This window comes from Octopus bimaculoides, chromosome 24 (assembly GCF_046866305.1).
Source record: "Octopus bimaculoides isolate indiv1 chromosome 24, ASM4686630v1, whole genome shotgun sequence".
In the NCBI taxonomy this organism is placed as follows: Eukaryota; Metazoa; Mollusca; class Cephalopoda; order Octopoda; family Octopodidae; genus Octopus; species Octopus bimaculoides.
Window position 1 is genome coordinate 16,586,336 of NC_142951.1, and position 27,761 is coordinate 16,614,096.

Genomic DNA, 27,761 nt, shown 5'->3' on the forward strand with positions numbered 1-27,761 from the left:
GACAGTGGATTTTCATCGATGAATTCATGAACCTTGGTTCTTTTCCCTAATATCTATAAATATGAAGGTTTCTCTGTGTGTATGTGTGCGTGTTTGTGTGTGTGTATGTTTATGTGTACAAAAAGCTAATGTACCCAAATAACTTCTATATTTTTCAGCCGATCTCTTTAAAATTTCATGCACAGCTGCTTCATAACCCAAACCCGAACTTAGGCTACTTAGATTTTGATATTCGTGCCTACAGAGCTATGGGAAATGAACAATAGATGATTCCAATTCATTTGCATTAATGAACTTTTATAATCTTTAGGGTCTTCCATACTTTTTTAATCTTGTTGTGAAAGGAGCTTGTGTATTTTTTTCCATTGTCCCATTAGCGGCAGTGATTAAATTGGCTAGGAACACTGAATGCAGCTGATTTTAATGAAACTTTACACACACATTACTATGTCCCAAGGATGGACATGCACTGACCATTTTGCCTAGAACTCCCATGTAGGACGTTTTTTTTTTTTGCATGTAGGGTCTTCCATACTTTTTAAATCTTTTTATGAAAGTGAAAGGATTTTTTCTATCTATTTATTTCGACTATCCACCTGCCATTGTGACTAAACTGATTTGTCCCAAAGAATTAACCTTTAAATAAGATTTATGTTTCTGCTAGGAAAAGCTATACATATCTTTCAGAAAGCTCTACACCCATTTAACTTTATGCAACATTCACTTTCAGTTCATGCACAGGCTATGGAGGAAGACAGAATAAAGGGGCTTTTGTTAGCTTATCTCTCCGAAAAAAATAGCTCCCTTTGCTGTTGAAAAATATAAACTCACAGGGGGGAAGTTTCAACATCTTCCTTCAATTTCATTACACCATTTATGTGGCTGTTTCTGACAAGAAATTTTGTTTTCATGTAAAACAACTGTATTTTGTAATCATTATACGTAATGTACTCCCAAAACATTTCAGTAGCTCTACTTCACATCACTTGCAAACTTATATGTTCTATGGTCATTAAAGTGCAACAACTTCCACAATAACCAGCCTTCAATGTAATTTTCCATTCCTAGGTTAATTGGAAACATAGATTGCTGTGCTACTCATAAACTCTCTCAGTAGTTCAATTATTTGGTGAAAACAATACCACCAAAGCAACTTAAACTGTCCAAAGGACAGGTGCATTTGCTACTATATGCATATATATATATATATATATATATACAGAGAGAGAGAGAGAGAGAGAGAGAGAGAGAGACATACATACACATATACATGTCTCTTTAATATGGTGTTTGAGCTCCTCTTTAGTGAATTTGTTTAGCAGCTGCCACAAACTTCGCCCTTTTGATTTTGCATGTCATATGAACAATGCAGAGCTTGAAACTGTTAACACCCACATGTGGTGAAACAGTGCTCCTTGCTTAAAGTAGGCATATAAAAAGTAATTGAAAAGGTTGAGACTTGGGATATTATGGGGCCAAATCTTTTCACCAAGGAAGGCCTATGTTGCTTTTGACCCATTGCATGATGCAGAATCCTAGATAAGCACCACATTGTCAAACCCAAGCTTCTGCTCCATCCAAAGTAACATAGATTCTTCAGGATGTCCAGATACTCCTTTGTGCTGATCTTCAAGCCAGACTCAATGAAGAGTGGATCCAGAACATTTCCATCACCTTCCACAGCTCCAAGTACCATCACAGAGGCAGGATTCTTAGTCTCAAACACAGCGGGGACATCAGAAGGGTTGTATGCAATCACTTGAGAATTTCTGCAATTCACCTCAGCGTCCAAAGTGAATTTCTTCTCATCCACAAACATGAGAGTTTTTCCTGCACCTTGATGCTTGATGAATGACAGAAGCTTTGGGTATCTCTTGGCTCTAATTGCTTTGGCCTTGGCTGTTAGGAGGTGATGGCATTGTTGAACATAGCTAGTCAGGCCAAGGTTCCCATTCACAGATCTGGACACCATAGAAAGGGACACATTGCATTTCTATACAAGAGTAGTCATGGATGTGAATGGGTTGGCTTCAATTGAGTGTTTGAGGCCAGCGAGAAACTTTGGATTGCACTTGGAATCACTTTGAGTCTTGTGTTCTTTTCTATCAATCTTTCCCTCTTCTTTAAATTGTTTATACACACGGTAAACTGTCGCTTTTGGAAATTTCAACTTGACAATGACTTTCTGTTGTCAAATCAGTTTGCTATTTACCTGAAAAATAGAGGAGGATTAGATTTTCAATCAAGCAAGATTTTGCCAAAAAATGAAATGTTAAACTCACTAAGTCAACTGCTTAAAATTGGTCTCAATTTATCTGCAAGACCTCAAAATGTAACCCCCTGTGAATCGTTGGTGATTTTCTTCCTCCGTCTTCCCGTCTTTTGGACGTTCCTCTATTTCTGAAGAAGAGTTTTGCTCGAAACCTTAAATCCTCTTTCTTTCCTTTCCTGAGCGTCTGATAGTACATTACTTGTACCACGTCCTTGTGTTGTTGTTTTTTCATGTTTGTTATTCTTTGTTTGGATTGACTATATATAAAGAGAGAGGGGGAGGGGAGGAAGAGAGAGATACATACATGTTTTGTTTTGTTAGTTATGAGTTGGTGAAAAACTCTTTTTTCTCCTAACTAGAGAGACAAATTTAATTTTGTAAGTGGTAAAGTAGGAACATCTTTTTTCTTTCCTACACTTGCATAATTTAGGCAAATCTGTCTGGTAACTACTGCCATTGCACTATCAACTTTATTATGAGAGATAATACAAACATATAACCTATGAACCATATTTTATCATTTTGTTTTTTGTTTTTTTTATGATTAGAGGCAAACAGTAATAATAAATACAATATGAAAAGACCAAGTGATCATTAAGACTTGTATAAAAAGATGCTAAATTAATATTTTCTTTCAACAAAGGAACATAATTTCAAGGAGTAACATATTACATATGAATTATTGATTTTGGTAAGTATAAATATATTTATCAACACAATGTGGTGTCAGAACATTCACTGATATAGTTTTTTTTTAAATTTATTTTTCAGTTTCTGCGAGATAAAATGATTTTGTGTATGTATGGGTGTGACTGGGTTGAAGCTCAGGTCAACAGCACATACCTATAAATAACAACACCCCACCTCCCACAAATTTACTTCAATCAGTTCACTTTGAGGGTGACCAAATGGATGGACCCTGATGAAGCTGCACCAACAATATTACAAGGTTGCATTGGCAACAGTGAGTAGTCATTGCAGCAGAAACACATGGAGGTCATTATAATATGCTGTGTACAACTATAAAATAAATTATGTGGATGTACAAGTCTCCATACTCTTTATTATTATTAATATTAATAATATACATTCCAGACAATTTTTACTGTCCAGCAAAGAGAAGGCAGAATTACCCATCAGAAGAATTCACAGACTTACAACTAAATGTAGTCCTGACTGTTGTGGTTAGCCATTAATTAGAACTTAACTGTTGGATAATATATCCCTCCAAAAACTTACTTATATATATTATATCTTTTACTTATTTCAGTCTTTAGACTGTGGCCATGCTGGGGCAGCACCTTGAAGAACTTTTAAATTCAATAAAATGTATTGAAGCACCATCAGAATGGCGTTCATTTGTAAAAGCTGTAAATGACTTTCTGAGCAACACAAAAGCAACCAACTATGCTAAAAGGGATGAGTGGGGAGAACATTTCCATCAGAACATAAATTCAATGGAACAAAGGTAACAAGGCAGATGGAACTTGCATGCGATGGTAGACTATTTCAGGAACTTGACTCGTGATCTTCTTGAGGTTCATGAGAAATTAGGCATAAACAATGATGTAATTTGTCAGTAGAAATTTTTTCATTTTTACTAGTAGAATTTTAAGAAAACATTCTGCTTTGAAGACAAAACAATTTCTATGTATGGTTGTATATTATGTCTTATTTCTCATAAGCTATTTAATTGAAGAAACAATAAAATTTTATGGATCCAGTACCTTAAAATCTTGATGTGATGGTTATAAATGAATGTCATTTTCGGATTCTGTGTTCCAAAAACAAAAAGAAAAAAAAACTGATTCAGGTCCAAATATTTTAACAACAGAAAAAAAATGTTTTTTTTTGTTTTTGATGTGTAGTTTATACGTCTACAAAAAGAAAGAATGGTCAAGGCCAGAATCCTTTTGATTATAGTAGCAAACCTGAAACCCAGCATCTGTGATAGGTGGATCAGAATGCCCTTAACTTTGGGACCTAAAATATTTTATCATTAATTTATGAATTTGTTATAACTATTTAATCAAATAAACAGAGGAACTCTGAAAACACTAAATTTCTTTCAGAAATATTGTAAGCCTTTTGATGCCAACACACCAGAAATTCTATCTGGTTCTCTGTTATAAAGACGCAATTATTTTCAGTGTTAACTGAAACCTATAAACAGTGAGCATTATTTTAAAAGATAGCTATCCGTGCATCATACTTAATGCATACACGTTGTCAATAGGCCAGTTACAGGAAAATTTGCCCTGCGATAACTTTTAAGGACTTGCCATGTTTAGCTGAGAGTATGCATCATTGAAAAGGTTCAAAACAATCAGAATGCATCTGGCACAGCTGAAACGAATTTTTGTTTCTGATATTTGTGATATTTAACACAGCAAATCCAAAAGAGATGTTTTCTCAGGACAATAACTGCAGTAACTGGCCTTTCAACTGCATATATACATTAAGTATTATATTCTTTCATTCTTTTACCTGTTTCAGTCATCTGATTGTGACCATGCTGGAGCACCACCTTAAAAGGTTTAAGTCGAAGAATTTGATCCCAGGACTAATTCTTTGTAAGCCTAGTTCTTATTCTATCAGTCCCTTTTGCTGAACCACTGAGTTATGGGCTCATAAACACACCAGCATCGGTTGTCAAGCGATAGTGGGGGCACAAACACAAACACATACATACCTCTATCTATCTATATATATATATATATACATACACAGTGGGCTTCTTTCAGTTTCTGTTTGCCAAGTCCACTCACAAGGCTTTGGTCAGCTTGCCCAAAGTGTCATACAGTAGGACTGAACTGAGTATACTGAATTTTATGGATATTTTTAAAATATTTTTTTTTAAAGATATTTGGCTACTCATTTGAGTATACTGACAACAATGAAGTTGAATTTCTAAAGCATTTTAATCAAGCCATCCCACCTGGGACCACATCTGGTTTTATGAGACAAAGACGCACTTTTTTAAAAAACCTGGGCCCCAGCTACAACTTACAGAGAATACACTGAATAGCATCAGTTAGAACTGATGTAGACTGGTCAGTTTTCATGTGAAATAAGTTAGTTGTTCCTGATGACATTTGAACTAAATTAGTGTGGAGGAGGGGAAAATTTTCAGAGTTAAAAATACAAATAAAATGTTAAAAATCATGTTGCCCTTGACAACATGTGTACAGTGGAAGTAAGTCAGTAACAATGTAGGAAGTAAATGGGGCATTTTAAATTAACATGTAAACAGTAGCTGGACAGGTAGGGTGAGAAAAAAAGGAGAGTAAGAGAAATTAGGGAAAGAAGAATGAAACAGGCAGACTGACATAAAGACAGAAAAATAAAGAAAAGAAATAGAAAGGAAAATAATTTCTATATATAACACACACTCTCTGACACTTGATAATATAGTCACCTTCATCTTTCAATTACTCCTTCCTCTCCCACCCTCTTATGCTAATCACTGTTCCTCTTAACACACCACCCACTCACTATGGTCCTTCTTTCTCTTTTCTATTCATCATCACACACTATCTTGAAGAAAGGAGATAATGCACAATTACAAAGTTCCTTTAGCCATGCAGCATAAAGTAAGTAACCTCACTAATGCTGGTGCTATGATTAAAATGTACTGAATGCACTATATATAAAGTAGTTGACAAATAAGCAGAGACAATACAAGGTCAAGAGAACCCGTTATTCTTACTGAGGACAAAGCAACCACACTAATGCTGGTGCCATGATACAATGCACCTATAGCAGGAATATTCAGCAATCACCTGATGTCCTGATTTGCTGGAATATTACCCATGTAAACAAAGAAATCTGACCAATCACATCTTCGCATGGAATAGGCTCAAGCAACAATTTCCTCTTTTCACATGCTTCCTTCTGAGCCTAATCAATATAAATTCAACACACCATGACAACTAGACAGAGAGCTTTAGGATGCAGCAGAGAGAGCAGTGATAGACGACTTTAGGAAATCACCAACAGAAATGGTGGACAACAACTGACAACACATGATCGGTCAGAGGATGAACATTAGACATTAGAAGTCAGTGGCACATCAAGCAACTAACCACATTTTATCCTCTGTTACTACTACACCAAGGACAATAACATTCAAAACTCACTTGGTGTTTTGTCATTTGCAGTAATGACAACATTTGGTGGGTTTTACATGTGTACAAAAAGAATAAAATTTTGCTTATCAAAAGCCACTACCTTCTCCAGTGTTCTTTTTCCTACAACTGGTGACCCTGATGCAAGAAAAAAAAGTTAGAACTCATACACACCTGACAGATTCAGTTAAGAAGAGCATCCAGCAATGAAACTATGCTAACATGGAACGTGAATGAGTATAATAAATACATATGAGCATCATCATTTTATATTCACTTCTCATACTGGTATGCATTAGCCAGGTTATCATGGCTCAAGTCAGTTGTTATTCAGTGACCAGTTAAGTCAAAAATTCAAGTAACTCTCATCTATAAAGGTTACCTTAGCCTATATTTTACCCAATGAATTTTCATTTGGTAACATCATTTGTGTCAGTGCCACATAAAAAGCACTTAATACATTCTGTAAAGGGGTTGGCATTAGGAAAGACAGCCAACTGTAAAAATCATTCCAAAGCAGACAATAAAGTTTGATGAAGTCCTCTTGGCTGCTGGCTCCTGTCAAACCACCCAACCCACTCCAGCATGGAAAACAGATGATGATGATGATGATGATGATGATGATATTAAACTATATTTTGGCAAACCATGTCTGTATTTGATTATCTGATCTCAATTCACACCTTCTCTTTTCAGTCTCATATTAATAACAGAACAAACAAAATATTTCAGGTTTTAAATTACAAAACCAGTTTCAAGCCAGTCCAAGGTATCCTAAATATAATCACAACATCATTCAATATAATCAATAACTATCAATGCTGCTCAATTATGTATCACTAAAACATCATTTCACAGATTACATAGTAGCAACTAATTAATAGAGTTTAAGGTCATCTTTAGGTATTCGCCACATAATCTTCCATATCTAAGAGAAATAACAATCTTCCATATCTTATAGTAACATGATTTTTGTTCCTATTTACTAATCCCTAGAGAATATGAAAAATGGCTAATATTTCCTTCAGACTTTGCTTTTCTTACATTCATTAAAAACCCAAAGAATTCCTCTCAGCACATGACTATGATGCTCCCCTGCTACGCCTACCCATCATCAGAGATACACATATTGTCAGCCACTAAAGAACATGCTCAAGTGGTTAAGGTCAAGCATCTGACAAGTAAATCCATGGTGTTGAGCAGAACATTTGCTATAATGATATTTCTGCTTCATCAACTCAGTGCTGAATCTGTGTGAAATGTAATGGAAAATAGGTTGGTTTCAAAACATGTCCATGTCATAAAAGCAAAGTTTAAGCAAATGAGAAATAACACTAAGCAAAGACAAAAAGTTAAAATTTTGTTATTCAGCTAACTGAAGCTAATGAAACTAGGATTGCTAAAATATCATCATTGTTGTTTTAATTGTTAATGTCTCCATTCTTGCATGGATTAGATGGAATTTCTTGAAGTAGATTTTCTACAGGTGGATGTTGCTCCAGTCACCAACCTTCACCTGTTTCCAAGCAAGGTAATGTTTCCCCACATCCAGATATACTTCTACAGAAAAGTGAAAATAAACTACACTGCTTCTATGACAGTGATGCTCATTTACAAATATCATGTGATGCCAAAACAAGAAGACACAAACATATTGTTATGAACCAAAAAAATTATACTCAGATAATTTCTCATTCATATATTGCTTTCTGGTTTTGCAAGTGAAAACGAAAAAATAAATGTTTATAGTCACATGACTGTTTAAAGCATAGGTGGTATGATTTTGGCATTTTTTTTACTGTGTGGGTGAACTATTAAGACTACTATTGCCCACATGGTGAGGTAGTTTGGGTTGGAAGTTCATACTGGAAGCCAATGGTGATGAACAGGTGGTTCGAAGTTTGCTGGAAGATGATGTGAATGGTATTGTGTAGTAGTTGGTGCCATGCAGTCAATGTGAGCGATGGTGCTAAGCAAATTCATGTGGAACAGTTGAGACAGTAATTGGTGTCGAGTGTGAAGTTGGTTTCAGCGGATGGTTTTGAACTGGCCACAAAAATACAGAACTTGGCAACATAAAGAATGAGGAATGGTACTGTGAATTCAGAAGTAACAACGGAGTCCAGATAAAGAAAGGATTAAAAAAATAAATCATTAGACTGGTGAATAAAAGAAGAGCTCACAAGAAGAACTCTACACATTTCAGAGGTAAATGAAAGAACTCTCTAAAAACTCTCTAAAGAACTGTCTATTTATTCCATAAATGTTATTGGCCTCTTAATTAAAGTACTTGTATTTTGATTATATTCAATGGTTTTGATTGTTATTTTCAACTCTTCTGACTTCTTTGACTACAGCACATTCCACTCTAAGCAAGTTGGTTTGCTGAGCTAGCCTGCGCAGTTTTCTGAGCTATCAAACACAGATTATTGGAGCCTGTTGTGTTGTTGATAGTACCAGGAGGTCGCGTGCAGTGTAACAATACATACACATGCATATATACACACATGTACATATATGCGTGCATATATATATATATTTACACATACACATGCAAATACATTAAACATACACACACATGCATACAGATACATACAAACATATACATATATGTAGACAGACACACACACAAACACACACATTATGAGCTTCTTTCAGTTTCTATCAACCAAGTTCACTTATAACGCACTGTTTGGTCCAAGGCTATAGTCGAAGACACTTGTCTAAAGTGCCATGCAGTGAGACCGAACCCAAAACCACATGGTTGGAAACAGAACTTCCTAACCGCACAGCATTGCTTCTACCTACAACAGTCATGTCTTTACCTTTAAGACTGAGGAAAAAATAAATTTTCTGTAGTTTCCAAGAAACCAGACCACACAATCAAGAAAATAAACATATAAAAATTAAAATGCCAATTATGCCTAATATTTTGGAGATTGGCTATTAGATGTGTCGGAATGATGAAAGTTGAAGTTAGGTGGAGAGAAGGGTGGGCAAGAGAGAAAATTAACTCCATCTTATTGTGATTGATGAAAATCAATAAGTAACATACTTCAATCAAGAAAAAAATCATTGATTATCATTTGGTGTCATCTCAGAAGGGAATTGCAGCAGGATGAGTCAACAAAACGCTGGACTGGAGGTTGATGGGTCATATGTCAACAATAGGAAGTTATGTTTATATCTAATCAGTAGATACTGCATTGTATCTGCAGCCAAGATATTTTCTTCATAACTTAGTCTATGGTAATTGTAATACAAAGGAACCAATGAAAGAGCCTGTATGCACTCCTCCTAGAAATAGCAGCCAAAAATCTTCCTTGCATCACATTCCAGTATCTTCAACAGAGGAAGAACATACATTAACCCTTCAGCATATCCGGCTCAAATATTCTACTTGTTTTATGCCAAACCTGACCAGATATGACCTCTCACATCTATTCTACAATGTCATTCTAAAATGGATGTGGCTGTGTGGTAAGAAGCTTGCTTCCCAACCACATGGTTTCAGGTTCACTGTATGGCATCTTGAGCAAGTGTCTTCTACTAGAGTCTAAGGTCAACAAAAGCCTTGTAAGTGGATTTGGTAGATGGAAACTGAAAGAAGCCTGTCATATATATATAATATCTATGTGTATGTGTCATTCTTTCTCCCTGTAACTTAGCAGTTCTGCAAAAGAGACTGACAGAATAAGTACTAGGTTTTTAAAAAATAAGTTTTAGGGTCAATTTGTTTGACTAAAAACCCTTCAAGATGGTGCTCCTTCACGATGGCCACAGTCAAATGACTAAATCAAGTAAAAGATAACAGAATCCAATAATCAAAATTTCAAAGCTGTGAGATAATTCATGATTAATTCAAAGCAATGTTAATAAATAAGCATTACATTTGACAGAGTAATCTGAATGCTAAACGGTTAAAAAACATAAATCTCACATAAATAATAACCCCTGTTTTAGCTTAATGTAGACCAGTAGTTCTCAACCTGGGTTCATATGGTCCTTGTTAAAATTTATATGCAATTAACTGATTATACTTCTACAATACATAAAATATTTTTAATTTTTATACAATTTTTTTATAGATGGGCGCAGACGTGGCTGTGTGGTAAGAAGTTTGCTTTCCAACTACATGGCTTTGGGTTCAGTCCTACAGTGTGGCATCTTGAGCAAGTGTCTTCTACTATAGCTCCAGGCTGACCAAAGCCTTGTGAGTGTAGTCAGTAGATGGAAACTGAAAGAAGCCTGTCGTGTGCGTGTATCTTTGTGTCTGTGCCCACCCCCACCACCACCACCACCACTTGACAACCATTGTTGGTGTGTTTATGTCCCTGTAACTTAATGGTTCAGCAAAGAGTGATAAAATAAGTACCAGGTTTTTAAAAAAAATATACTGGGGTCAATTCATTTGACTTTAAAATTCTTCAAAGTGGTGCTCCAGCATGGCCACAGTCTAATGACTGAAACAAGTAAAAGATAATTTCCTAATAATAGGAGTTTTTAAACTTTGAATGGCTATAGGGGTCCAGTAATCAAAGGGGTTCATCAGTAAAAAATGGTTGAGATCCACTGATGTAGACAAACATGAATACAGAGACACACACATCATCATTTAGCATCTACTTTTCCATTCTTGCGTGGGTCACCAAGAATTTGTCGAGCCACATTTTATAGTTTGATGCCCTTCCTATTGCCAACTTTCACCTGTTTCCAAAGAAGGTAATATTTCCTCATGGCCAGACAGGTTTTCCATCAAAGACTGGAAACAAATAACACTACTTGTATGATGGCAGTGCTTGTTTAGAACTATCATGAAATGTTTAGACAAGAGTACACACAAACACATATATATATATACATATATGCACACGCAACAAGCTTCGTCCAGTTTCTGTCTACCAAATACACTCACAAGCCTGGAGTTATATAGCAGTAGACACTTGCCAAAGGTGCTGCACATGTGATTGAAGCTGAGATCACATGGTTCAGAATCATACTTCTGAGCTACATAGCCATAGAGACATACATATACACAGACATACATACACATCAAGCAAAACACAACACAAACCAGGCAAAATTAAATAAATATTACAAAACCAGGCTGTGGTGAAATAAGGACATAAGCACATTCAGTGCTACTGAAGTGCAGACAAAAAGCAATAAGTCATCTGGTGGACTGTTTCACAGTTTGCTGGCTGCTCCTCAGAGAAGACATACCTACATTTATATATATATATATTTGTGTGTGTGTGTGTGTATTATGGCACCTCAAAGATCAAGGGACCCCATGTGACCTCAGGTGAATATTAATCAATTATCCGGGCCCATATATTAATGGGAGTAGCCATTGCAAGGTCAACATTGTGAAGAGAGCCAAAATTCTTAAGGACTTATAAGAAACCTGGTGCATTAAACAGCTGTAAAGAAGTGTTTTCTAATTGTATCCACTTCAAGCACTACTTACTGGAAAATTGGATCTCCCCATTTGCTAGTTAGGCCTCTTCGGGTCTATAAGGGATTTCCCCCACCACTCTGATTCAAGGGAGATAGCCTGTCTTCACTAAAGTCTTTTTGCTAAGCTATATTACTTGAGTTCTGAGCATTTCCTCACATCTGCGACGTAGATATTTTAAATTTTGTATTTATATAGAGTCTGACAAGCTGTCCACAAGGCTTTGCTTTGTTGATGCAAAACCTTGGGTAACTTTATGTCCAAGATATAAAATTTTTGATGTAATATATATATATATATATATATATATATATATATATATTACAATAACATTCTCTCACACACACGCACCTTTGTTTTGGGATCACCTCTTTTTTGTTATCTCCCCTTCTTCTTAACTCTCCTGTGTGATCCTTCTGTCCGGTATTCACCATGATAGATCACTGACCACTACACTTATATTATTTTTTTTCTCTCCTTGTTTCTTTCTGTGTTCTTTTCTGTTGAAGAGCATAGGCTTGAAACGTTAAAGACTTTCTCTATTCCCAAACGTTATACTAATACATCCATTTGTTGTTTACACCACCTCTCTTTGTCTGCTGTTTTTTCTTAAATTCTCCCATATATATATATATATATATATATATATATATATATATATACACACACACACATACACACAATGGGCTTCTTTCAGTTTACGTCTACCAAATCCACTCTCAAAGCTTTGGTCAGCCCAAGGTTACAGTAGAAGACACTTGCCCAAGATGCCACGTAGTGAGACTGAACCTGGAACCATGTGGTTGGGAAGGAAACTTCCTACCACACAGCCACATCTGTGTGTGTGTGTATATACACCATATATACTTGTGTAATAGTCAATCTCATGTAAATCTCATGTGTAATAATCAATCTCATGTAAACTCCCTATTTTTGACCCCAAAATTGGGAATTTTCCATAGATCCCGTGTAAAAGTCAACCCTAGTATTTCAGAAACAGCAGGACAACATTTGTGGGTCAAGGTACTGTATTATCATGTATGTAGAAACAACACTTACTAAATTGTGTGGCTACCTTACTGAAGCCTGCTCTATAAGCTTGTTGCTTATAGTAAAACACCATTTAATAGTGAGCACTACACAGCTGTTGATGGGTGCTGCATCACCATTAATAAAACGTATGCACAAGATATGCTGCAATCCTACTTACATCTTCAAGCACAATAAACACATGCGTCACACACTCATTGTTTAAACTGTGAGAAACGTGTTTCACAGACAGCACGATTGGTGAACACTGGCAAATGCCATTGTCTGAATTCATACAAAGGCAAGACTTTAGTAAGCCTAAAAACATTCAATTAATCATGAGATCAGTGGTTCCCATGCAACCTTTATATTTTACTAGGACGTGTTTTGATGCACAGAATTGGTAATATTACTGTAATTCATTGTGTTTTTGTTTTTATTCACTTAAAGATCAGTAGGTCTTCTGCTGTTGATACGGTAATTTGGATTCTAGCTTGAATTTCAGCCCCTCAAAAGTAGTATCCATGTAATAGTCGACCCCATAAATTTGACCTTAAAAAATGGTGTAAAAAATTCAATTTTTACATGAGTATATATGGTATACACCCACCCACACACACACACACACACACACACACACACACACACACACACACACACACACACACACACACCAACCCCAGTACTCGATCAGTACTTATTTTATCAACCCTGAAAGGATGAAAGGCCAAGTCGACCACAGCAGACTTTCAACTCAGAATGTGAAGACAGATGAAATGCCACTAAGCATTTTGCCTGGCATGCTAACGATTCTGCCAGTTCCCCACCTTATGTTCTGATAAAATTTAATAACTTTTAATCCAGGTATGGGGGTTGCTAATTTTGAGTGTTTTGTGAATCTAAACAACTTTATCATGTGATAGGTACTTTATGTCATCAACTCCAGTTAGGCCCAAAAGGATTTGAACTCAGAAGATAAAGGGACATAATTAGATGCCACAAAATATTTCCCATCACAACTAAATCTGACATTTGCCTTCCTTATAATAATAATCCTTTCTACTATAGGCACAGCAAGTTTTATCAACCCTACAAGAATGAAAGGCAAAGTCAACATTGGCAGAATTTGAACTCAGAGACAGATGAAATGCTGCTAATGATTCTGCTAGCTCTCTGCCTTAATAAAAATAAAATAATAACTGTTTCAAATTTTGGCACAAGGTCAGCAAGTTTAGGAGGTGGGGGTTCATCTATACCATAGACCCTAATACTTAACTGGTAATTTATCTTATCAATCCCAAATAATAATGATGCACTACCAGGCAATGGTCCTCATGGCTTCTGATCTTAACTGATTGGAAGTGTTATCATGTACACTGCTTTGTCTTGGTATAAAAGATGTGCTACAGCAAATATTCTGCTCAATACCGCAGATTTGCTTGTCAGTTGTTTGACCTTAACCAGTTGAGCATGTCCCTTAGTGGCTGATGATATGTGCATCTCTGATCAAGAGCAGAAGTAGTGGTGGAACATCATAGCCATGTGTTGAGAGGAATTCTTTAGGGTTTGAATAATTCACCTCTGGAAACATGGGTGTTTCATTCAACATCCTTAAACAAACCTTATTCAGGGACCTTTTGAGCAGGATGAGCAACTCAACCTGAAGAAAATTCTAACTGGGTGCCACCTGCAAGGTTATGCACTGTTTATCTTGATAGGAGATCACTATGTCGCATACATATGGTTGTGATGCATGTGTCTGGTGTACCTTTATGAGATGGGTAGTCATGATGGGTGTATTGATCTTATATTTTACCCCAGTGTCACTTTGATAGCATGCACAGCTCTCTCACTCAATCATAATAATATTCCTTTCTACTATAGGCACAAGGCTGGAAATTTGGCGGGAGGGGCTAATTGATTACACTGACCCTTATTACACTGATACTTATTTCATCAATCCCAAAAGGATGAAAGTCAAAGTTTACCTCTGTGGAATTTGAACTCATAATGTAAAAACAATAATAATAATTTCAAATTTTGACACAAAGCCAGCAATTTTGGTGAGGGGGTAAGTTGATTGCATCAACTCTAGTACTCAACTGGTACTTATTTTACTGACCCTGAAAAGAGGGGACTAGTCAATTACATCAACCCCAGTGTTCAGCTGGTACTTATTTTTTATCAATCCTGAAAGGACAAAAGGTAAAGTTCACCTTGACAGAATTTGAACTCAAAACATAGAGACAGATGAAATGCCACTAAGCATTTTGCTCAGCATTCTAACGATTCTGCCAGCTCATCACCTTAATAATAATAATCCTTTCTGCTATAGGTACAAGGCCTGAAATTTTAGGAGAGGGGGCTAGTTAATTACATCAACCTCAGTGTTTCACTGGTACTTAATTTACTGACCCAAAAAGGATGAAAGGCAAAGTCGACCTCGGCGGAATTTAAACACAAAATGTAACAGCAGGCGAAAAACTGCTAAGCATTTCGCCCGGCATGCTAACAATTCTGCCAGCTCACCGCCTTAATAATAATAATAATAATAATAACAATAATAATAATAATAACAATAATAATAATAATAATAATAATAATAATAATGGTTTCTAATTTAAACTCAAGGCCAAAGAGTCTTCTTTTTGTGGGGGCTGTGGATATGTGCCCATCCATGCAAGTAATCATCTTTCAAATTCCTACAACTACAAGAAGTTCAATTTTATCTTGAAAACATTGTGTGCACACATTTTTCTCTCCCCTTTGTACACAAGTTATGAAGGCATGCACACACAGAAGTTCACAGCTCACAGGAAACACTGCCCAAAGCCACAAATTTCTGAGAGAGGAGGTCAATGAATGACATCAAATCCAATTCTTGACTCGTACTTTATTTCATCGACTCCCCCACCCCATCCATCACCACCACCATTGAAGGAATGAAAGGAAAAGTTGACTGATCTCAGCAAGATTTGAACTCAGAACAAAGAGACAGAAGAAATATGATAACACATGTTTTCTGGTATTCTAACAAGTCTGCCAGTTAACCCTCCTTAAAAGCAATGAAAACAACAATGAACTTGATAGGAAAAGCAACTAATAGGAAAACTAATAGTAAAAGCAACCAACTATTCCTTAAATTACACATGAAGAGAGAGAGAGAGAGACTCATTAGATTATGTAGCCCTAGTTATAAAAAAGAGAAGAGAAGGTCATGAGTGGGAGAGCCTTTGATCATAGGCTTAAGCTCTAGACCAGGCCTGATTGAGTAAACAATAACAACATATTGACAACTGTTGAGACCTCAAGCAAACATCATATTCTAAATTTAAAATGAATCTACATAAATTATAGGCATAGGCATGGCTGTGTGGTAAGAAAAAGTGTGCTGCTTCTTATCACATGGTTCCAGGTTTGGTCCCACTGTGTGGCATTTTGGGCATCTTCTACTACAGCCTTGGGCTGATCAAAGCCTTGTGAGTGGATTTAGTAGAAGGAAACTGAAAGAATCCCATCATGTGTGTTTATGTTTGTCCCCCACCACTGCTTGACAACCAGTGTTGGTTTCTTTATGTCTCCATAACTTAGTGGTTTGGTAAAAGAGATTGATAGAATAAGTACCAAGCTTAACAAAAAACAAGTACTGGGGCTGATTCATTTGATTAAAAATTCTTCAAGGCAGTGCCCCAGCATGGCCGCAGTCTAATGACTGGAACAAGTAAAAGATAGAAGATAAAATTACCTTAAGCCTTTGATACAGATATCTTAGTAAATGAAATATGGCATCCAAAGTTGCCTAGATAAACTTTCAAAAGTCGATAAGGTACTCGTCCAGGACAATCGATAAGCAGAATGTTAATACAACAGAAAAGAAAACTTGGCATATCTGTACATTCTGAGTTCAAATTACACCTGTTACTGGCAAAAAAATATTGATAGACTTGAGAAGTCTCCTTAAATAAATGTCTAGGTATTTCAACTGATCACTGGTCATAGTATCTGGTAAGGGAGACTGCAAATGGCTAGTACAGACAGAAAGATAACAGGGTAACGCCATTAGTAGGAGAGGTTACGAAACTAAAGGAGGAGGATTAAATATTGCAACTGAATAAATCAGGGGAAGTTAAGTTAAATTAAGAGAAGTTAAAAGTATTTAAGAATAAGACAATAGGTGAAAAGGTGTAAAAATTGAAAAAGTTAAAGAGAGAAATTTCTTCTTTCTGTATTATGTCATAACCATATAGCCCAAGATACACCAGCACATTAACTGCAAAATGACTTTCAAGGCCTGTGCACTAAATGAATGATGAGGTATTTAGAAGATATAAAGGAGATAGAATACATGTAAAAGGAACAAACAAGAAAAAAGAATTGATACAAAAAAAAATACAAGAGAGAGAGATAAAGAGAGAAAATAAATGTGTGTGTGTGTGCGTGCGTGTGTGTGTGTGCGTGCAAGAGAGACCAAAGTGTCGGCTAGTTTCAGTAAGGAATTTTCTTACCTCAAATGAAGATAAGGCAGAAGACTCAGACAGAAGGTTCCCCCAAATGAAAAGGTCCTCGGTCGGATCAAGCTGAGAGATGCTTTTCCAACTTGGAGGGTAATCCTCGATTTCTGAGACATCGTCCGTTGTGTCTAACTGTGACACATCATCGGCTGTGAGATCATTTTCAGTCCCTTCCACTTCCTCCTCCTCTTCCACTTGCTCCCTTATAGGTGGAAGAACATAGCGCTGGTACTCCATCTATTCCTTATGTTTATTCATTTATTTATTTACAGTGACATCACAAACAACAACAAAACACAAAAGGAAAAGGAACACGAAAAATTCTGAGTTAAACCCATCTCAAATAGTTTCAGAAAAGGAAAGAAAAATAAATAAATATCCAAGAGAGAATCACGAAGACATCTTGTTGCTGGGATGTAACTTGGCATAAAATAGGGTGTACATGATTTTTTTTTCTGTGTGTGTGTGTATGTGTGAGTGTGTATAATTTTTTGTTGTTATTTTTTCTTTTGTTTGCTGGCTGTTTATAATTTAAATAAACAAGGCCCAACAAATATAATGATGATGATGACAACAGTGATGAAATATTTAACAAGGACACAACTACCCTTACATGTACAAATGAAAATTCTCAAGATACATATTTAGGTTGCATTTCTTTAGTATCATTAGCCATCTTCTTTTTTTATACGTATCTCTGTTTTCTTTTAATTACTTTCCAAATGATAACAGGCTCATTTATTCAGATCCACATATTGAATAAATCACAGTAGCTTTTTGATGTTTATATTACTGTTGGTGGTGTTGTCATGTTTATTTATCTATTTATTGAAATTTATTTTGTTTTCTTCTATGTCTAAAGTCATGACAGGTTAGCATCAAATAAGTGAAAACAGAATTTACAAAGGTAATACAAATATATTTATGAGTCCCAACACAGATTAAAAGGTAATATAATTATATTATGTGAAGGAGGGGGAAGTGTATAAAATAAAATAATAAAAACAGTATCTAAAAAAAAAATACATGCTTTCGCAATGTAAATATAGTGCAAGTCATTTAGATGGAAACTAAAATATATAGAAAAATAAATAGGATTATCTTCACTAACTAAGAGATAAGGATTAAGACAATATATGCAAGTAGGCTAAACAAAATATCGGATGAAAAAATAATACATTCGTTTTTAGATTATTTAGTTCTAACTATTATATGTAGGACCATACTGGAGCACTGCTTTGCACATTGAAACTCCCTGATCTACAACACTGAAGAGACAATGGTGTTTAGTTGAGATTTTCAGTATGATGTTGGTTTCTCTTGGTGATAAATTAGGTTAAATACTTTTAACCATAAGTGTCTGACTGATCAGAACTGACATAAGATTAAATAACAACAAAAACAAGACTCAGTAGTAATCTTTTATATTTTACTTTGTTTCAGTCAGACTGTGGCCATGCTGGGGCACTGCCTTGAACAATTTTTAGTCAAATGAATCAACCTCGGTACTTATTTTTCCTTAAGCCTGGTACTTGTTCTATTGGTCCCTTTTGCCAATCTTAAGTTACAAGGACATAAACAAAGCAACACCGATTATCAAGTGGTGATAGGAGACAAAAACACACACACGTGTGTGTGTGTGTGTGTGTGTGTGATGGGCTTCTTTCAGTTTCCATCTACAAGATCCACTCACAAGGCTTTGGTCAGCCCAAGGCTACAATAGAAGACACCATGCAGAGGGACTAAATCCAGAACTATGGGGTTGGAAAGCAAACTTCTTACCACAGCCAAATATTTAAAATTCAATATTTATCAGTAAATTACTAACTATATATAGCAACAAATTATGGTATTTAGCAATAACAATTTAGGATATGTAATATTAATTCTTTCTACTATAGGCGCAAGGCCTAAAATGTTGAAGGAGGGTACAAGTTGATTACATTGACCCAAAGCTCAACAGTTATTTTATCAACACCGAAAGGATGAAAGGCAAAGTCAACTACGGTGGAATTTGAACTTTGAAAGCAAAGCTGGAGAAAATAATAATAATAATAATAATAATAATAATAATAATAATAATAATTTCAAATTTTAGCACAGAACCAGCAATTTAGAGGGTAGAGGAGTAAGCTGATTAAATTGATTCCAGTGATCAACTGGTACTTATTAACCCCCAAAAGATGAAAGGCAAAGTCAACTTCAGCAGAATTTGAACTCTGAACATAAAGACAAAATTCCGTTAAGCATTTTGTCTAGCATGACAACAATTCTGCCGGCTCGCCACCTTAATAATAATCCTTGCTACTGAAGGCACAAGGCCTGAAATTTTGGGAAGGGGACTAGATGATTACATCAACCCTAGTACATGACTAGTACTTATTTTACTGACCTTGAAAAGATGAAAGGTAAAGTCGACCTCAGCACAATTTGAACTCAGAATGTAGAGACGAAGGAAATGCCGCTAAGTATTTTGCCCAACATGCTAATAATTCTGTCAACTCACCACCACAATAATAATAATAATAAAACTCAGAGAAAGGAAGAGGAGCAGCAAGGGAAAAAATAGTGTCAGAATAAAATAATTAGCAGTTAGAATAAAAGAATTGTTAGCTGTCTTTCTTGGTGTGATAGACAGAAGAGCTGACTTGAAAAAAAAAGTAAAATATTTCAAGAACAAAAGCAAATATTCTATAAAACATAGAAAGTGAAACACACACAAAAAAAACTGAACAAAACTAAGATGACTAATGAGTGAAAAACTGAACAATCAATACTAATCTTTTTACTATGAGACAGACAGACAGACAAAGAAGCAGAGAGAGAGAGAGAGAGAGAGAGATAAGTATTGATGTGGTTAGTTTATTATGTAAACATTGTCATGAAACTATTTATAAGATTATACTAAAAGGCAGTACAATAATAGAGCAGTAAATCTAAGAGGCTGATTGGTTGGTTACATATTTATTGCAAGTGATACCCCTGCCATTTAAAAAACTAAAATACAAACATATATATTCATTCACTTTGTACACAAGTCAGCATGGGTTAGATGAATACATATTTTTGAAGCATTGTTTTACAACCAGATGCCCTTCATGTTGTTAACTCTTAGCTGTTTGTTCGTTTTTTAATTTAAAATATACTCTCCTTTATTTTCTACAATGCTCTTCCATCTATCTGGTAGACTTGCAAGGTCCCTCTTCCAAAATTCACTTGTCCGTGACAAAAAATACACCTCTAGTACTGTTCTGACCTCATCTGCAAAATTCATATTTTTTCCGTCGAAATGATTTTGAAGACTGCAGAATAAATGTTAATCAGATGGGGCAATGTCCAATGAATATGGTGGGTGGGGTATCATTTCCCATTCAAACTGCTCCTGCCTTTGGTATGACATGCTTGCTGCATGTGGCTGAGCATTATCCTGATGGAAGAACACCTTTTGTCTTGAAACCAAAGATGGTCATTTTTCTTCTAGCACTGACTTAAGCCACTCAAGCTGCTCATAGTAGATCTCCTCTGTTACTATTTGGTTTGGGTTTAAAAGTTCGAAGTGGACTAAACCTTTCATATCCCATCAAACAGAAAACAACACCATATGCAGGTAAAGACCTTCTTCAACCTGTGGTGCTGGTGTTTCGCCTTTCTCTACCAACTGTCTTCAGTGCTTGACATTTTTATAGAGAACCCACTTCTCATCACTAATTACTATTTGGTCCAAAAAAAGGTTCATTCGTGAGATGTGACAGCAAAGAAGAGCACACATTCACTCCGTGTGCAATTACTCAGAAAGTTTGTGAGGAACCCACTGACCCAATTTGCTGACTTTTCCGATGGCATGCAGGTATCAATGAATGGTTGAATAACCAAATCCAAGCTTCTCTGCTAGTTCCTCAACAGTTACGATGGGATTTTGTCCACAGATCTTCCAGGATGAGGCTCATTTTCTAGACTATATTTTCCAGCTCGGAATTTCTTGAACCACCGTTAACACTAGCTGATGCTTATTGTCTAATCCCCATATACTGCATTAATATTCCTTGCACTTTCCATTGTGTTGTTGCCTTTATTGAACTCATAAAGTAAAATATGCTGAACATGCAAGGTATCCCAGATTGACCCTGAAACAATTCTATCAATTTAATACTCCAGTTTGGTACTTTAGTTAACCCTAGAAGGATGTTCAAAACTGACTGCAGTGGATTTGAAGTCAGAGTATTGTAAAACCTTCTATTCAATACTCTAATGATCTTGCCAATTTGTCATTAGAAATAAATAAATACCAGTGATACATCATCATGCAACACCTTGAGAAAGTATCTAATACTATAGCTGCAGGCCAGCAAATGCCATGTGAGTGAATTTGGTAGATGGAAACTGTGTGGAAGCTTATTGTGTATGTATATATACTGGGTCATCTCTTAAATAATGCAGTTTTTTCAATTACATGAATGGGATAAACTACCTGTATCAACTTAATATAAAAGCAGGTAGTAATTTTACCTTGTGCTTACTCTTAGTGCAAATTTTGAAGAGTGCAGTTTGATTTTAACAGTTATTTTTTCAAAGTTATAATGAAAGTGACAGTGTATGAGGTGGTATGAAGTTTCCAGACTAGTTCTGTAGTGCACCAACAGATGGCAGCACACAGTTGCATGAACAATGACCTTCATGAGGCAGTTTTCTGAGTGACATTGCTGTGTTTACTTCACAAGTTGTGAAATTTGTGTTTTTGTGATCACATGGATGTTGTCTGTGATTTTGTCATGGTCAGCAACAAAGAGCCAACATTAAATTTTACATTAAAGCTGAGAACTCTGCTACAGAGACATTAAGAATGCTTTAGAAAGCTTACAGTGATGAGGCAATGGGTCATGTGCAATGTTCCGAGTGGCATGAGTGCTTCAAAAGTGGAAGAACATCCTGGAAGACAATGAGTCATCCCCAGAAATGTGGTACTGTGCATGGAGAATTTGTCCCCCATGGCCAGACCATCAATCAAGAGTTCTACTGCAATGTTTTGAAGTGTTTGTGGGAGACATTCGGCAAAAGCAACCAGATCTGTGGAGCATGAAGAATTGGATTCTTCATGATGACAATGCACTTTGTCACTGAGCTTTCCTCACTCGTGAGTTTCTTGCCAAAAACAACAGAGTATCACTTCCACACCCACCCTATTTGTCAGCTTTATCACTTGCAGCTTTTATCTCTTCCCCCAAGATGAAAATGCATCTCAAAGGTCACCATTTTAACACCCGCTGAGATCCAGAGCAAACCACAGAAGGTCCTCAACTTGCTTATGGAAATCAACTTCCAGACCAGATTCCAAAAGTGGCAAGAAAACTAGGACCAGTGTATTGCTGCACAGTGACTATTTCAAAGGAGACAATGTTAAGATTTAGGTAAATAAGTTATTTTTTTTTTATTAAACACTGACAGAGATATTAGACTTTTCTGTTATATTTTCTCTAATGAACTGGAATACCTACGATTCGAATTTCATCAAAATTGCAGATGAGGGTGCTTTCCCTCTTTACACACACTAAAAAAATTCTAATCATGACACATGTATCCCATACTACTGATCTTTATGCACAGATTCCAAAATTCTAGTCTTATGGAACCTGTTAAAAGGATTTTGCTCCCAAAAAATGGTCATGGAGCTCTAAAATGTAGGAACGAAGGCCCCTATTGGAGGTGGGTGCCTTAATGTCAACCAGAGAAGTTGAATTGTTGAGAATCTTTTTAATTTGGGTCTTATATCTATTGTTTGAATTTCTTTGAAATAGGAAATATATGTATGTTCACTGGGTTTGTGAAAGAGAGCAAAGCTACAGAAAACCAAAAGACGAATGATCACAATAAGCAGTCAGCTACCCCACCCTAGCCATTACCACTCCCAATGTAAGATTTCACACCATACAGGTGACAGGCACAGTCGTAAGATGCATTACAGATCTATAGCAATTAGAAGGGTGTGACCCAACTTAAATAAACATTAACAACTGTGTGATGTGAGGGCTAAGGAGAAATGAAAGTGTCACCTCTGGAGTTTGCAAGTGACCACTATACCGATAGGTAACTGGGCAGAAAAAATTTACAATCTATAAATGTCTTTGAATAACCAGTCACTCATCTGGGAAGGCCTTGAAATCAATGTTACCATCTTGGGATCATGTGTGACCCAGTGATAATAAAAAGACTCAAAGGAGTTCTGCAACGAAATAATTTTACTCAACACTTTGCAAGTGAATCAGTGGAGGCAAAGATGTGTCTCCTTTACTTGACAATTTATGTACCACATTGCAGAAATCACAATCAAAGTATATCTCAAAGCAAACTCTTACACTGTTGTACCATTGAATTACAAATAATGCTTATCTTTTATGCTCAGGTGACCCTATAGCTTCCAAGAGTACAACTGTATTCATCTTTGTTTAGATAAAATGACTAAATTGTGGGTGTTAAGTCCCCACGAAGTTCTACTGCAATGTTTTGAAGTGTTTGTGGGAGACATTCGGCAAAAGCAACCAGATCTGTGGAGCATGAAGAATTGGATTCTTCATGATGACAATGCACTTTGTCACTGAGCTTTCCTCACTCGTGAGTTTCTTGCCAAAAACAACAGAGTATCACTCCCACACCCACCCTATTTGTCAGCTTTATCACTTGCAGCGTCTATCTCTTCCCCCAAGATGAAAATGCATCTCAAAGGTCACCATTTTAACACCCGCTGAGATCCAGAGCAAACCATTTTTGTCTAATATCTATGGTTAAAATTTCATCATGAATTTTCATAGAATTTTCATAGAATTTTCATAGAATTATGCATAGAATATAATTTCAAAATTTCATAAAGATCCATTCAGTACTTTTGACCTAGTTTTGGATCATAAAAAAATGACTAAAATTTGGGAGTTAAGGCCCCCATTAGGGGGTCTTAGAATCCTCATGAGAAGTGGAAACTTTGAGAATACTTGTTGATGTGTGTCAATTACCCATGGTTGAAATTTCATCAACATGGAAAATTTATGAATTTTCATGGGGATTCTGTCCCCTTTAAGCCACCTCAAATTCAAACCAAACATTATGCTCACCCTTATGCATTGAATCTAAGTTCCAAATACCATAAAGATCCATTCAGTAATTTTGGTCCATGAAATTTTATGAATCATACAGCATTACCCTTCTCCCTAGGCTTGGATTTGGTGTTCCAAATTTCATTAGGATCAGTGCAGTAGTTTTCGCATGTATAAGTAACACACGAACACACATAAAGACATTGACTTTTATATAATAGATATGAATATGCACATATACATACATGTATGTGTGTGTGTGTGTGTGTGTGTGTGTGTGTGTGTATTATATATATATATATATATATATATACACACAAAAAGATAGATTGATAGATTAAATGTCTTGTCATCAATAAATGTCAAAATGGAACATACATTTTCAATTTTGAAGAAGGGAGAGTTTTCTGCTTTCAACAGGTAAACTAACATTCCTAACCACGGAGGAAGAAAAGGGATGCCTTTCCATTTTCACAAATAGAGAAAATACTTATTGTGAATGGAAACATGGTTGTATGGTTAAGAAGCTTGCTTCCCATGTCTTTTTGGGTTCAGTCTCACTGTGTGGGACAACTTGAGCAAGTATCTTCTACAAGAGCGTCAAGGCAACCATTATTTACAATTGACGCGTATTTGTCCTCATCTTTGTTGTTAACATTTCAGCTGATATATCGTCCAGCCTTCATCAGGTGTCTTGGGGAAATTTTGAACCTGGGTTCTCATCCCTAAGGTATTTTTTGATGTTGTTGTTATTATTATTATTATTATTATTATTATTATTAGTCAAGATGAAGAGCGCGATTCGATTGTATAAATGTTTTATTCGTTGAACAATATTTCGACAGTACGTCTGTCTTTGTCAAGTTCAAAACAAAAGGTGATTAAAAATTCAAAATTTCAGAAATTTAAACGTTAAACTATGAATGAGAGTAACCAGCATCCATTCATTGATGGAATGACATCATCAGTTTTTAAGTTTTATAACAGGCAGAAAGATTTTTTCGGTTTTTGTAATTGTGAAATTTTTGCCATGAACGGATTGTATTTTTAAACCGAGTGTCTTTTTCTGGTGTTATATTTATATTTATTTTTTCCTGAAGGTGTGTAAAAGAATTTTGATTTATTAAGTATCTTAATGAATTCTTTATACTGAAATATATATTGAAGAAGATAAATATGTTCATTTAATATATACGTTTTTGCGTCGTAACTCCTTTATTGTTATTAATATAACCAAAAGGATTGATTCTTGAGGAGTCTACATACCTTCACAGTCGTTTTTTTTCTGCTATTTTGGTGATGATTTTTTGACTTAACTTACCAATTATTTTTGTTGGTAGTTAATTTCTAATATATATATATATATATATATATATATATATATATATAAACATATGCATATACATATATATGCATATATATATATACATACATATATATATGCATATATACATACATATACATATATATATATACATACATATATATATGCATATATACATACATATACATATATATACATACATATATATACATACATATATATATGCATATATACATATGCATATATACATATGCATATATACATATATATATATATATGTATATATATATATATATATATGCATATGAACATATATGCATATATATACATATATATATATATATGCATATGAACATATATGCATATATATATATATGTGCGTATATACATTTATTTTACTAATAAATAAAAGAAAAAATATTAAATATTTTTCTTTTATTTATTAGTAAAATAAGTACTTTTACTTTTTGATATAACAAGTATTTTTATATAAATTCATTTGTTATTCATTGTTGGTTGATATATATACATTCATTTTATTATTATTATTGTTGTATTTTGACCTGAAGATTAACTATATTTTTGAATAGAATTGATTTTCGATCAATTTATCTTAATCGGTATTATTTTATTTTATTTTATTTTCTATTTGAAAATTTGGTTATGAACCACGTGTAGTCGTTTTATTATTTTAATGATTAGTATTTGTATTTTATTATAGTTGTTTTTAGTGTATTTACTTATTAAATTTTTCTATATGTGACTGTGGATTTTCATGGATGAGTCCATGAACTATGGTTTTAGTTATTTTGTCTTTTCCTTTTCCTTACCTTCCTTCTTTATGTTTGTTCTCGTGTTCTTTCCTTCCCTTTCTGGTGGTAGCACTTGCATTCCTCTGGTTCTACAATGGGGTGAGGACTCCATTCCTTTGTAGGACCACTGGCACAGATGAACTTCTGGTTGTTGCTTCCTCTGCTTCCCTATCCTTATCAGCCTTGTTGTTCACTGGGGTTGGTGATCCATTCTTTTGAGGGCCCACTGGAGCAAATGTTTTTGTTTCATTTTCCCTATCCTTATCAACCTTGCCACAGTTTTCCATGATGACATCAAGAGTGTCAATGTGTTGTCTAATAAGGGCATAAGATCAGATGAATTCATTTTTCTTCCACTATCTGCTCAATGGTTCTACAGAAGCCATTGTTCTTCAGTGCAGCAGTGATGATGATGTTTGGCAGATCACCACTAGCAATCACCGATGCTCGCAACAGTAGATTCATTTCTTTGCTCTCCCACTTTGTTGCTGTCTTTGTTTTCTAAGATGGGGGGGGGAAGGATAGAGAGGAAATGAGACAGAGGGAAGTAGAGGCGACATTTCACTTGCTCATTTCATTATCGTGAATACAAGGGACCAAAATGTGGGCTCCTCTAAAGCAGTGGTTCTAAAACGGGGCCCATATGGCCCCTAAAGGTCCATATAAGATTTTGGCAGGATCCATGCAACAAAATAATAAATTGGGCATCCACAATAGTATTTTAAGGGCCCCTGAAAAAATTTTGCTTTAGATGTACATATTAGTATTTATTGCAAGAAATAACTAGAAAAAGGGTGCACAGTTCAGAGATCATGGTGTCTCTTGAGTTTGGGCCGTAATTTCTCTGCATTGAGAGGTCAACAGCTCTGGAACTATGGACATCTGATTAGAACGTCACAGGAAAGAATCACAAGACAGGTTCTTTAAGCCAAGCAAGCCAGCAGGAGACCTTGAGGTAGACCAAGAACAAGATGGTTGGATAATATCCATAGTCTCACTTGGTTGTGCTTGAGAATCCAGTTGAAAAAGCTAATGATAGTTGATTCTGATAGAACTCCATGAAAGAGCGGCCCAAGGACTATATTCTCATGACTACCAGGAATATTAAGCAGAGAAAATGGATATATGGACCTAATTAATTTTAAA

General features: G+C 35.5%; 2 protein-coding genes and 1 long non-coding RNA gene across 4 annotated transcripts in view; 1 reads left to right on the forward strand and 2 right to left on the reverse strand.

Moving 5' to 3' along the window:
• Positions 1-3,182, forward strand: part of LOC128250751 (uncharacterized) — an 11,736-nt gene extending 8,554 nt beyond the window's left edge. For both annotated transcript variants that reach the window (XR_016238266.1, XR_008266736.2), the window contains exon 3: positions 3,044-3,182. This is a non-coding gene — a long non-coding RNA (uncharacterized LOC128250751). The remainder of the gene's footprint in view (positions 1-3,043) is intronic.
• Positions 1-27,761, reverse strand: part of LOC106877382 (uncharacterized) — a 900,394-nt gene that overhangs the window by 793,367 nt on the left and 79,266 nt on the right. The window lies entirely within an intron of this gene.
• On the reverse strand, positions 3,951-17,782 carry LOC149131209 (uncharacterized). Its single transcript, XM_089341137.1, has 2 exons — positions 17,392-17,782; positions 3,951-4,046 (listed from the first exon to the last, which is right to left on the reverse strand). Exons 1-2 carry the CDS (start codon positions 17,632-17,634, stop codon positions 3,951-3,953), a joined length of 339 nt encoding a protein of 112 aa, XP_089197263.1. The 5' UTR covers positions 17,635-17,782.